Genomic DNA, 13,267 nt, shown 5'->3' on the forward strand with positions numbered 1-13,267 from the left:
AAAATATGTTTATGTTATCTACTCGTTTGCGCGCTCTTTCTTTCTTTTTCACTCCTCCATCTCTTTTACTCTTATCATTTCCATCGACGTTCTATTCACACCCATCCAGTCGTTCTCACTCCTCGGGAGCAGCCGAGCAACGTTCGCTGTTGTCACTCTCTTCCCGCGCATTTTTGAGTCTCCTCAGATTCAGTCGACCTTCAGATAATCTCCACTAATGCGGCCGTACGGACTTATTCAGCAAATTAAACTGAATTTTATTTTGAGTTGCATTTATGGAAGATGCCACAAAATACAACATCCCTCGTTAATTGCTATAATTGATAATTTCCTAAACTAATTGCGATCTATATTATTAAAACGCAACGTTAATTTATATGCACGTAATATATTAAAATGTTTATTGCCTTAAAGTAAATTTAACTCGAATTCCATTTTGAGACCTCAAAATGATCTCCTGGATCAACGATAATGTTTCAGGTGTATCTACGGGTTCCAATACGAACTTCCGAAGAAGTCCACAGAAGAATGCTTTGATTTCCAACATCGCAAACCGTTGACCTAAAATGCACAAGTAAGCTTAATTCAATAATCAGGAATCTTACCTATGCAGTTCCTAGGGCCTGCACTAAAAGGAATATACGCATAAGTGTGCCTGTTTTGGCTATTCTCCGGCAAGTGTCTGGACGGATCAAACTTGTCTGGATTGAGCCACAAGTCCGGGTTTCTATGCATGTCGTAAAGATGAATAAAGACGTTTACATCCTTAGGGATCACTCCAAATTTGGTGGAGATTTCATCGTTTGTTTTGCGTCCCATTACAGGAACTGGAGGGTAAAGTCTTAAGCTTTCTTTGATGCATCTAAAAGTGACTTTTCGGATCATGAAAATGTATCAGTTTTTTTTCATTAAACCTCTCGAGAAGGGACATTTCTTGTAGATTGGCATATGTGGGTTTATTGGCCAAGTCCGTTCCTAGAATGTTCACAATTTCCTGGTAAACTTCCCTCTACAATTAAGAAACTTTTGTTGAAATATCCAAAATTATCAGCAAATTTAATACCTGAAAGTCGCTATGAACTGCAAAGAGCATGGTAGTGAAGCCAAGGCAAGTGGCAACGGTATCATGGCCCTATAAATTGACTTGGGAATATACAGGGTGTTTGGTCAATTGTGCAGGACATTGAAGAGTTTATTCAAATTTCTTTAAAAATTGCACACAAACCATATTAAAAACGATAAAAACCCCCAAACCTCAAATGTCTGGACATCTATCGTAAGATAACAAATGGCTAGCTTAAGTTTTGATGAATGCGCTTGGTGGATACTTAAAACTTTTAAGATTTACTGTTCTCATTTTTTAAATATTTCTTAAGAAACTCCATAAGAACTGAAGGACCATTGCTTAAGAAAGTTTTAAAGAAATTTGCATAAACTTAAACCTAAGCGTTCAAATAAAATCCACGTTTGAAGGTAACTCTTCTCTGTACCGCAAACTAGGAGGAGCATGTGTATGCCGTTTTGGGTAAGTACCGAAGCCATTTTAAATTTTATAGTTTGACTAATTTGAACAATTCTTTCATACATACTAAAAAAATTTAGTGTGTTGTTGTGATAAAAGGGTCTCTTGTTCTTTTGTTCTTCAGTAATTTTAGAAAAAATTTAAAAAAATTAAAAACTTAATTATTAGGAAAACCGTAACATTTAGTATGTAGGCACTGATTAAATCACTTCAGAATGTCCTCCTCTAACACCCTATGCAGTATCCTGCACTGCGCACCAAACACCCTGTATAATTCGTTAACATGGAACTATCTTAACGCACCTCAAACATAAATGTATCAACTTCATTCCTGATGGCAGTATCATCAATTCCTTTATGCCTAAATTTAGCATTAAGCAATATATCCATCAAGGGATACTTCCTTTTCGTAACACTTTCATCAAAGTGGTCATCAAAAGTCTTGAAATTTCTACTTTTCTCAACGATAATGTTTGTGGTGAAATTATGCAACACTTCCAAATCCTTCTTTTCAATTTTTCGTAAAGGAGATAAATCAAATAGTTTTTGCCACCATAACCATGGAGTCGTGGACCTTTTCATTATCATATTGCCCAGTTCCTGAATTGCGCTTTTATATTTTAAACCCGTTTTGGTTAGCAAATTTACTTTAGTTCCCATGGAGGTTTCTAAACCATTAAGAAGTTTACACTGAGAATTTGAGTCATCTTTGAACTTACCACTCATTGTAGCTAGGGTGAAATCTGATATAATAGGCATTACGTCTATAGGCTGGTTCAAGTACTGTCTCTCTATTAGGTTGTTAAAGTTTTTGGTTTCCCTGTTAAATACATCGACAAATTGCAAGAGGATTGAGAAATGGAAAGCTGGTGTCAGGATTTTTCTTCTTTTCTGCCACATTGGACCTGTGAATATCAATTATAACGTGTAAAATTTCCTTTAGTTTCAGAGACTTACCCTTGCTGGTAAGGAGGCCATCTCCTAGCCATCGATGAAGAAATGTATATAAAAAGTTCTTATTCAAATTCTTCATTTTCCCTATAAGAGACTAATAAAACGAGTTAGTTTTGGTTATTATGGGGATTGTTGATTACCTCAACCACCTCTGGTTCGGTTACATTGATTATATGCACAATAGGGGTAAATACTACGCTCACAGGGGCGGTTGCTCTAATCCATGGTCGTAAGCGGGTGAATATTTCTTCTGTAAACCCATAAATATTTGTGATAAACTGTTGATCAATTTAATTATATAATAAAGTAAATAAATACTGTTATCTTACCTGGTGGATATCGCCAAAATATGAACAAATGCCCGAATAAAAAGTGATAATCGCCAGCAGTGGGTAACATCCATAATAACTTATGTCGTCTAATGTAACCTGTTATTTTTTGCCAATTTATATATATCAAAAGATATATAAATGCGAAAATGGATAATGAAAAAAGATAGAGCGACATGCCTGTTTAGTCAATAATTCGTACTATTAATTTATTTATGAATTCACGATATTATGGTTATTTAGGATTAGGCTGAAACAAATAGATTAGTATTTCGTAATTGCAATAAATTATGAAATAAATCTACAGGGGGCTACAACCATGCTCAAACTGACATTTGTCTCAAGTATTTCAATCTAAATATATATTCATAATTAATCTAAAAATCCATTGAAGTCTCTCAGATAACGAAATGCACTCCTGCTCATTACATTGTAAGAGATTAAGTTGTGATTGCAAACAAAATGAACGGAGATTGACGACACATCTTATATGTTCACATTTAAGTGATGTAAAATGCAATGTCAAGACCAGCGAGACATCTTGTTGGACTTTCGGACAATTTTAAATTTTCAAGGAATTTACTGAGTAACTGTAAAAATTGGGTCCAGAGGTAGTGACCTTTGATAAGAAAATGATTTCGATTGCATGTTATACGTTTGATGCGCCTCGCTTCTTCATTTACAATAAGTTAACAATAAATTTTCAATATTAGCATCCATGCTAATACTGAAAAATACATATAATATAAATATATATCATTTACATAATACAAACATAACACTAAAATTTGTAATATCGGCTAACAGGTTTTATCTAAAAAAGTGAAAAATTATAAAGAAATGATAATTTTCGGTCTGCAAATTGTTGAGAGGCACTTAAAATAATATTTTAGTTCTTATCTGACGGACCTTCAAGAAAGCGTGGAAAGTTCCCAACAAAGAAGAAATATCCACCAGCAACCGGCAATGGATCAACTTTACGGGAAATCAGATATTCCAAAAAAAATTCATTTCCCCTGATTTCAAGCATTATTGTGAGTGTAAATATATCAGTTTTCTGCCGTGCTTTTCTTCCATTACAAAGTTACGTAAGGGGTTGCGTTTGAACTTCAGAAGCATATGTAACGGAAACTGTCGCTCGTATCAAAAAAATCTATGAGACTTTTTTTGTGGGAAATTTTATTGGCAACAACTTTAGTTCTTAGGCCTTTTTCGTAAATGTAGCGGTTTCCGAGATATTCGAGAAGAAATTTAAGATGAGAAAAAATTTCGCTCCAATAAAGTTCCTTTGCGTTAACTGTCTCTTTGTTGCTACAGTGTGTGTGTTTTTTATGTTCTCCCTCTACTTACCTTTCCCCCAAATCTCTTTTTGCGTGGAATGCCTTATTCGAATGAATCTAAAAACCAACTAAAATACTAGCGTGGCCCCTGCGCAAGAAAAATATTTGGCACAAGTGATATGTGGCCCTTTGGAAAACTAAAAATAGTTTTTTTGTTACCCCACCCAGGACCCCCTTTTCACTCCACGATCCCGTACGACGGTTGAATTTGAAAATACATTGTGGAAACACATTCTTGTTTAAACACGTTGAATGCCAGATCACGCATTTTTTGATTTTTTTTTAACATAGATATTTTCATAAGAAAACTTTTTTTTTTATCATTTTCATGAAGTGGCAATCAACTTTCTAGGAGAATTAAATAAATTATGAATATTTGACTTAACACGTATTCTTCGCGTAAAATTCCATATTTCGTGAGTATCTCGAAAGCCGGTACATTTACGAAAAAAGTTATAAGGACTAAAGTTGTTCCCAATAAAATTTCCTACACAAAGGGCTAATGGAGTTTGTTTGATACGAGCGGCAGTTTCGGTCAGATATACTTCCAGATTTCAAGCACAAATCCTTACATATGTAACTCTGTAACGGGGAAAAAAGCGCAGCAAAAAATGAATATTTTTACATTCACAATAACATGTGAAATCAAGGGAAATTTTAATTTTTTGAATGTCTGAGTTCCCGTAAAATAAGGTCCCTGGCAATCTGTTGATTAGTTTTATTTGTAGTATAATTCCTAAGAATTTTTATAGGAATTAATAGGATAAAAATATGGTCTTATCAAAAGCTTAACCAACGCTACATTGTATTTAGATATGATTAACATCTTGATATCTAATCCACCTCATTGCTTGTTAACTCGTTTTTGAGTGTTTTTATTTAACAAATCACGCGGCATTAATAATGTGGCTGACATTAGGGGAAATAGAGAAAAATTTGAACGAGTTTCTTATGAGAAAAATGTTGTTTGTGTGAGAATATTGTATTGAAGTACGCGAAATGTATTATCTCACTTTAAGATAGGATTATTGCCCTTTATTTCGCGCAATGGCAGATACGCTTCCTGAACTTACAGTCCGATAAATAAATAAATAGACGCAGTTTCTCATTATCGTATTTTATTCGTTTTCGCGCAGGCGAACATAGACATTCCCTTATCGATATCACCCTATTTGCTCACTAATAACTGTAAAATTACTCATATTCCAAAAATATTCCCTGGTGCTATCTTCTTTGTATAATCGCATGTTCATTTCATAAAAACAACATTTATCAATTATGAAAAGTTCCGGGTCACTCTTAAAGAAATATCCATTTTCAAAGTCAGTTTCTTTCAAATCTAATGGAGCAGAAATTTAAGTCGTGGCATTGCCCTTTGGCAATAAATGCAAGTTTAAGGCAGTTGCCAATTGCCACAGCAGTCAGTTTAGTTGGGAAAATGGCGTGTCAGTCAAGTATTCAACAGTTGAAATTTCCTTTAAAATATCACTTACATTCAGTTAAACCCTCGGAAAATTGAAATATAATATTCCGATGAAAATCGACGCGGTCCCAATTGCCGTGTTGGCGCGGATGATCCAAGATTTTCATATCATAAACATTCAAGTATCAAATTCGTAATTAAAGCGACCAAGATTGAAATGCTTGAAAAAATGATTGAAACTTCGCTTCATCTAGCAAGTCATTAAGATATGTAAATACTTAAGTAAAACCGAATTTTAATTCCCAATATCTTATCAAAAAACTCCTGATATCTCAAAAATATGCTCATTAAAAAAAAACATACAGATTTGCAATTTCGACATTTAACCCTTAATTCTAAAGCATCAGCAGGGAAACCATGGCCCCAACCGTAAAATTAGTAAACGCTGTGAGGAGGGCCAAAGTAATTAATCTCTGTGATATGGACATCCATCGCCACATCACACTTTCCATTACAAAAAAAAAAATAAATTGCCCACTGCTTCTGCTAAACAGATCGATAAAAAATGCATTAAAAAAGTCTGTAAAAATCCAAAAAAGGGGAGATTTTCTGGATTAAATATGAACCAATTTATTAAATCAACATTTAATATTTAACTTTAAGGACCCTCGCAAACAAGCCCCAGAAAAATTAGTGTGGGTCGTCATATACATTAATCCCGTTCACTGTGTGGGCACGCACGTATGACTTTAAGCCACTTAAGCAATAAACTAAAACTATCAGCTGACCAAAAGTTTATATTCTGCAGTCATGGCTGTAGAAACACCGTTACCACTCCAAACTTCCCATTAGTTTAATTAAGCAAATTTGTACAGCTTAAAAGTGATTAATCTCTGCAACATGGAGATTGCAGAGATCGAAACCTCCATTAAAATAAAGGAAGAAATTCACTACCAGTGTTAAAAAGTTAATTGCAAAATAGACCTATCCTAACCCCGTCCAACAAGACCCATAAAAGGGCTAGCTGGAAAAGAGGGCAACGGACATCTGGATCGTCGTTTCCAGCCGTTCCGCTAAACTACTGAACTTGAATCCAGCGTCCAAAGTGCGCACAGTCTGGATTCACCTTCCGTGGGACCTGTTCCAGGACAGTGTGCGAACTTTGGATTCGGTTACAAACACGCGGAGTTGGAAGTTTGGTTGTTTTGTAAATATCACAAACTCTCTCGTGAGATCGTGCGAATAATAGTTGGAAATTTCGTTCCAGACAGCTGGGTTTCCTGCTTGTTGCGAGATGGAATCGATGTAAATTATAAAGGTATACTTAGCTTCAATTAGGATTGTTATTTAGTTAAATTGGTTGTTAATAAAATAGGTTTAAATTGATTGGAAAGGTGTGAAAATTCGAGCTCGCTTAGGACAATTAATTGACAATGGAAGAAATCAATATTAGTTTTCGTTATTGCATTAAAAATGGAAAGCAGAATATTACAAGGGCAAAGTCAAGTTCATAAATTAATCCGCCAATATATCATATTTATATACCATATCTAATTCCTCTGGTGCTATGAATTCGTGATTGAAGTTCACTGTGCTTCATAGAGTTGATTAATCACTTTAGCGTTCATTCGATTTCTTTCTTCGCTCGGAGAAATTCATAGATATTCTATTACAGACAACGATTTACATCCACTGGTCATTTATTACAAAGTTTCACCGAGTTGAAATTTTAAATTTCTTCCTTTCTTCTTCAAATCTACAGTATGTCTATTTGTCCTGGACCGTATTGATTAATGGAATCTCCGCTCCTTTCGGAGGCCTTTATGGATGTTATTCTCACCATTGATTTGCAGCCACATATCATTATTCACAAAACCTCACCTTGTTTGAATTTTTCAATTTAAGTTTATAAGTCCATATTTTCCACCTTGAATTTACAGTTGGGCTATTATTTGTCCTTGATAGGGTTGATTAATGGATTCCCTTCGGGCATTCCATTCCTTGTAGAAGGCCCTCGAAGAAATAGAATGACTGACATATTGTGTTTCGTTTCTGTTAATAAGTATTCTGAGACCGTTTGTGCCTTTAAACCTGATTCTCAGCTTCAAGAATAGGAATAAAGATCGATAACTGAAAATACAGTTTTCGCAAATTCTTATCGAACTTAAAACTCATTTGATACGATGAGATGTGAGTTTTCATTCGAGAATGGACTATAAAGTGCAAACTGGCTCCAGCTTAGTCTACTTATAGAAGTTGTTATCATAAAGAGGTTTTAATTTGTAGAAAAGTCTCACATTCGTGCTATTGTGAATTTATGACTTTCTCTAGCAGCTACATTTACACCAGCTCTTAATAATTTTATCCTCGATGTCCCCTTTTGATGATCAAGCTTTTCAACTTTATACAGTTGTAAGCGACACTTCAGAACTTTTGATTTCCTGCAACAGATTGACTCTTCGAATGGCTCTGTTATTTAGGGTGTCGATTTCTACATTCCATACAATTTCATTTCGTTTTCTAATAGATAGACTTTATGACATTTTATTATAGAGTATAGATACTTCTTTCACGAGTACCCTCATCTCCATCAAAACCCATCGTCATCCACGATTCTAAATCAGGCAACCAAAAGATTAACGGCTTTTCCAACTTAAGGGCTGAGAAGCCCTCGCATTTTTCAAATAATGCATGAATCCCATATTTTAGGATTTTTAAAGATTCAGATGTACGAGGTTAGTTCCAGAAGTGCCCCACTTGAAACTTAATGGAAAAACATTTTTTTTTTAATTTTCCGCGATGTTATATGCTCTGTTTATAGTAAGAAGCTTTTTGAATGTTTTTTTGAATTTGAATGTTTCAAAATAACCATCAACCTCGGACTCCACCTCTTCATTATTGATAAACGTCTGTCCACCAAGCCATTTTTTCAAGTTTAGAAAATAATCTGAGGGGGCTAAATCTGGCGAGTACGGTGGCTCAGGAAAACATTCAAAATCAAGTTGATTGATTTTGGCCATCGCGATGACGGAAGTGTGGGCTGAAGCGTTATCTTGATAAAACGTGACTTTTTCCTTTAGGGAGATGGTGAAATTATCCCAAAAACTGACGCCATCACATTTTCTGCAGATGGAACGGTTTTTGCCTTCTTCGGAGGCGATTCCCCCCTATGATTCTATTGTTTTGATTGCTTTTTTTTATTTCAGGTGTGAAACGATTAACCCATGTTTCATCCATGGTTATGAATCGACGCCAAAACTCGGCTTTATTGTTGCGAAACTTCACCAGACACTCCTTTGAAACATCCTAATGGCTCTATTTTTGTCCATCTTGCGCACAACTTTCTCATATCAAATTTTTCGGTCTACTTTTTGAAATGCTTATCTTCCAGTACAGTATTGTGGATTTTCACCGCAATTTCTGGAGTGGTCAAATCTGTAGTGTCATCGGGTCGACCACACTGAGTTCGTCTTGGCAGCTCGCACGACCGTGTTTAAACTTTGCCACCCGATATGTTACAATTGTTAATGAAGGACCAGATTCCCCCAGAGGAAAATCTAATTCCTCTTTGTTGTTAGATGGGCTGCGGCCCATCAAATGAGAGTATTGAATTTTTTCCATGTTCACAAAACAAACACATAGCACCTTGAGACATAAGCTTTTCAAAGTTAGGTCTTTGTAAGCAAATTTTTGAAAAAAAAGTAAGTTAAAAGTCCTGTGACTCATGGAGACTGAATTTCGTAACGTCTAGGGCTGATGCAAAACGGATCAACTGTCCAAACATGCACTGGATAGAACCAACGATCTGTGAACAATGCATTTGCCTAATAAGTTTATAACTATGTTCATTGAATAAAATATTTATTTTTAAGTTCCAGTATGTTCGAATCTGTCTTTAAGCGAAAAAGAGTCCCTTCACATTAAGTCAGTACCCCCAAGCAATTTTCTGAAATATGTTCATTATCCCCTGCATTCTTTATTTGTTAAATTTCAGAGTTTTAAAGGAGCTGCAGGAGTTTCAGAGTGAAACTTCAGAGAAAACAAATATTGTGCGTTGTGGTTCACAACGTCCTCACTATTAGTTAAGGAATTTTCTAGGCAGGAAAACAAATCCATTTACCTCCAACATATTTCTTCATTATCCAGTGAATTCCAGCTCGTGCAGTTAATCAGGGCAAAGCTTAAAATTCCGCAACAACACTTCTTAATTTGTTTCTCTGTGCTTTAGTTAAAATCGATACTTGATTAACAAAGCACTCACAGCCTGGCACAGTAACAAAACTTTGAACCTCAAAATCTTAGGGAACTTTCAACTCTAGGAACCTCATCCAGATCGGGAGAGAAAAACATTTTCTCGAGCTCCCCGACGGCTGTCATTTCAATTTACCAGACATCTTAACTGGAGTGTTATCTGTTAACGATTGGATTTAGTGCCAATAGGTCTGTAGGCAATAAACCTTCGGTTTCGGGAAATACAGTTAGACACAGATCAGAAAATCAATTTCGGAGTTTTAATTAAAATCTACTCAATGGCAGGAGTGTCCACTGTCGATTAAGAGTCGGTAACCCTTATTCTGATTTACAGAGCTCCAAATTACAGCAAATGTTGCTTTTTCTAACTGTTCCGGGCAGTTCGGCGCAATTGACTTCAGGCACATGCAAAATCTCTTGCGAATCTCTAATAGAGAAACAATTTACGTCTAAGAATAACATCTTTACTCACAGAAACGTGTCGTAATTTTATAAAATTAATCAGATGAAATTGCATTCACTGGATGTCGAGAAGTTCTATTTTTACACTTTCTACGCACTTTTCTTTATGGGAGACTCGATGGAATTGTGTCCAATAGCATGCTTTACGTAAAACTAGGTTTTAGATATTCAAATTTTTTCGGAACTGTCCAGTAATTCCCATGAGGGTTCAATTTTTTTTACTAGCCGTTGGACATTGTCCGAAACGACCGAACATTATCATCATAAATTAAGAAAATCTGAAGGCCGTAAATTTAGCTCCCTTGCACATTAAATCGATTTTTCGTTGTCTATGCAATAAGTCATGCTCTATAAAAGGTGAGTGCTCCGAAGCAACTGATGTAAAAATATCCGGACCTATATCACTCTAACGTAACACATATCCACTGGAGAAAGTGCTTTAAAGCCCTTGAGGCCCATTCAAACCTGGGAAATAGGAGAATCCTATCGAGTATTCCGAGTTATGTTGTAAAGTTTTCAATAAACTTGAGTCGAAGTTTCTCCCGGATTTATGGCACACAAGAGGATGATTTCCGGTGTTAATTGAGGTGGTTTGTTTTCTTGACTGGATGGTTTCCACATGGAACTTGAAAAGAATGAAATTACCTACTTTTAAACGATATACCGGGTGGTCCCTAGCAGTGTTCCAACATTTAATCCGACATAAAATTAGAAAATAATCTGAAGGGTTCAAATCCGGAGGTCGGGGCGGCCACGAATAGCCTTGGACGACTGTTCCCTTTATGTCATTACTTATACAGGGTGATCCATTTTTTTTGTAGCAGGACTTTAACAGTTGATAGAAAACTTATTTTAAGCTGAAAATTTCATATCGCCATAGGCCCGTAAACGATCCGTTTTAAAAATACTGGGCGTTGAAATCTTAAAGACATTTTCGATTATTTTTTCTAATACTCAAACCTCAGGAGATATTTAAACCAAATTTGGTGTACAGCATCACGTTGTATGCTTATGTATTCAGTAATAATGACACGGCCCACGAGCAAGCAGTGCCGGAGTTGTGGGGTTTTACTACCGCGAAGTCCAATAAATGACTAATACTACTATTTCAATAAATTTTTCTTTAAGTAAAAGAGGAATATACTGGTTGGACTACTGTGGCAGTGAAATGAAAAAAAAGTTTTATTTTCCTTTATATCTAACACCCTGCACTTGCAAAACTACGCACCAACATACGTTTATACAACACTTTCGTCTTAGAACGGTCCAGGTCATTAACTCCTTAAATATCGGAACGCCCCTAGGAACCACCCTATATAAACGCGTTATTTATTAGCTAATGTGAGAAAACAAGTATTTTCGCTTTGCTATTTTCCTTCAAACGTGTGTAAAATTCGGATAGGGATTGAATGTAAAATATGAGTCAGCGGAGCGAAATAGAAATCGCAGTTTGGGAATGAAAATCAGTAGTGTGAAAAACCAAAGCGTGAACACCGTAATTGATTTTATTCATCATTTAGCCAATTTTTCTTTCAGAAGATCAATCCGATTCAGATAAACGCTTCCGGCAAGAATTGTAATTATAAACTGACTTTGAGACTCGCTTCATTGTAAATTTATCCGCCAAGTTACCAAATTTAATGAAAATTGACACCAACATATCTAGAAAATGGTGATAGATCCAAGGAGTATGTGAAAACAGAAAGTGGACATTCAAATCAAATTTTACTTCAATCTTCAATCCACTTGGTGGTTTTCACTCTCGGACTGTACCGTAAACCGACTTTTACCCATCGCAAGTGCCGGTCTATGTCAAACATTGTGCGACGTAAGTGACACATGTCGATCACGTGATAAATATGGGCATTGTGACTGGTCAGGAGCAGCCTCTAGTAGCGTTATGAAATTTGTGCATTAACGAAAAGCTATGCAGTAATGGAGGTCATTATTGAATCACTTCATACAAATTAAACGAACGTATTAATGCCTAGTCGACGGAACTTTCCTTTTAAACATTAATGTGTCCAATTTGTAAGGGAACCTTCCTGTGATTCTTATAAAGCACGAAATTCTTCAATTCACTTAGCACAAAATCTCTAAAAATGGTTTGAAGACGATGCACGATATAAACTCAATCCTCTTAAATCCTAAAAACCTTGATTTCTATTTATCAATCTGAACCCTTTCGAAAACGGTTCAAAAACCTAATTTGGAGCTTGAAACGGGACACTTTCACCTTTGGAGGCTCACGACTGGCTCCAATAAGGCAGTTACCATAATAGAGCTAAGCTCTAATGGCTCCTCGTAAGCTCTATCTTTTATCGAGGCGAAATTGCATTCGTCTCTTATTGAAAGGAAGATACTTTTATAGAGCTATAAGAGTTTATTTAAAAATCAATAATTAATAGTAATTATTATTGAATTTGGTTTGAGTGCTGACTTAGGGAATGTTGGAAGACAACTGAGAAAGCAGGAATCTGGCAATAACATTCACCCTTCACTAAGGGCTCGCACGAAAACCCTTATTAATGTTTTGGTGACGAATCTCCGAGTATCTCCAGAACTTAGGAAAGTATTGCTATAAGATTGAAAATTACCAAAATTGAGGTGTACTGAATGTCTCGTATTGTTGCAGGATGCTGCAACGAAATGGTGTAAAATAACATTTTCTTCTTGATATTTTAGTTTGGCCTTTATGAAAATCTTTGTCGTGAAGGAGGAATTCCGATTCAGATACATACAAATACGAACCCAAATCAATTTTGGAACCCAAGATATGTATCAAAAACTTTAATTAAACCTATACAGGGTGTTTCAGAACTACGGCATCAAATTTCTAAGGATTATTCGGTGTGACAATAGAAACATCTGAGTCTAAAAACCCGTGTCCATAAATATCCCCCTGAAGCACTACGACCTTATAATGCTTTAAAACAATTACGTGCAAGAATTTGCCATATTGAGATTTAGTACGTTAATTTTTTTG

The 13,267-nt window shown here is 35.7% G+C and overlaps 2 protein-coding genes across 6 annotated transcripts in view; one reads left to right on the top strand and one right to left on the bottom strand.

The window, feature by feature from the left end:
* Positions 1–368: 368 nt before the first annotated feature.
* Positions 369–3,217, bottom strand: LOC136341043 (cytochrome P450 4c3-like). 3 transcript variants are annotated; one of them, XM_066285617.1, is made up of 9 exons: positions 3,111–3,217; positions 2,806–3,055; positions 2,617–2,726; positions 2,480–2,570; positions 1,826–2,427; positions 1,064–1,132; positions 915–1,009; positions 606–862; positions 369–561 (listed from the first exon to the last, which is right to left on the bottom strand). In XM_066285617.1, exons 2-9 carry the CDS (start codon positions 2,981–2,983, stop codon positions 401–403), a joined length of 1,563 nt encoding a protein of 520 aa, XP_066141714.1. In that variant the 5' UTR covers positions 2,984–3,055; positions 3,111–3,217; the 3' UTR covers positions 369–400. The 3 variants fall into 3 exon arrangements, with proteins under 3 accessions (XP_066141714.1, XP_066141716.1, XP_066141715.1); XM_066285619.1 differs by having other exon boundaries at positions 1,826–2,190; positions 2,242–2,427; positions 2,480–2,560; positions 2,806–3,143; XM_066285618.1 differs by having other exon boundaries at positions 1,826–2,190; positions 2,242–2,427; positions 2,806–3,143.
* Positions 3,218–6,679: 3,462 nt separating this feature from the next.
* The window catches only part of LOC136341052 (uncharacterized), a 50,869-nt gene continuing 44,281 nt past the window's right edge, over positions 6,680–13,267 (top strand). For 2 of the 3 annotated variants that reach the window (XM_066285636.1, XM_066285638.1), the window contains exon 1: positions 6,680–6,886. The gene's annotated coding sequence lies outside the window, so the exon portion shown is untranslated. The remainder of the gene's footprint in view (positions 6,887–13,267) is intronic. The other variant, XM_066285637.1, reaches the window with a different exon arrangement.

Source organism: Euwallacea fornicatus, chromosome 9 (genome assembly GCF_040115645.1).
Source record: "Euwallacea fornicatus isolate EFF26 chromosome 9, ASM4011564v1, whole genome shotgun sequence".
Classification (NCBI taxonomy): Eukaryota; Metazoa; Arthropoda; class Insecta; order Coleoptera; family Curculionidae; genus Euwallacea; species Euwallacea fornicatus.

Bases quoted from the DNA above. Each gene is read 5' to 3' on its own strand.
- LOC136341043 (XM_066285617.1), bottom strand. From the start codon at position 2,983: ATGTCGCTCTATCTTTTTTCATTATCCATTTTCGCATTTATATATCTT. The intron at 2,428-2,479 runs GTAAGTCTCTGA...TGATATTCACAG, and splicing joins TGGCCTCCTTACCAGCAAGG to GTCCAATGTGGCAGAAAAGA. The intron at 562-605 runs GTAAGATTCCTG...TGTGCATTTTAG, and splicing joins AGGCCCTAGGAACTGCATAG to GTCAACGGTTTGCGATGTTG.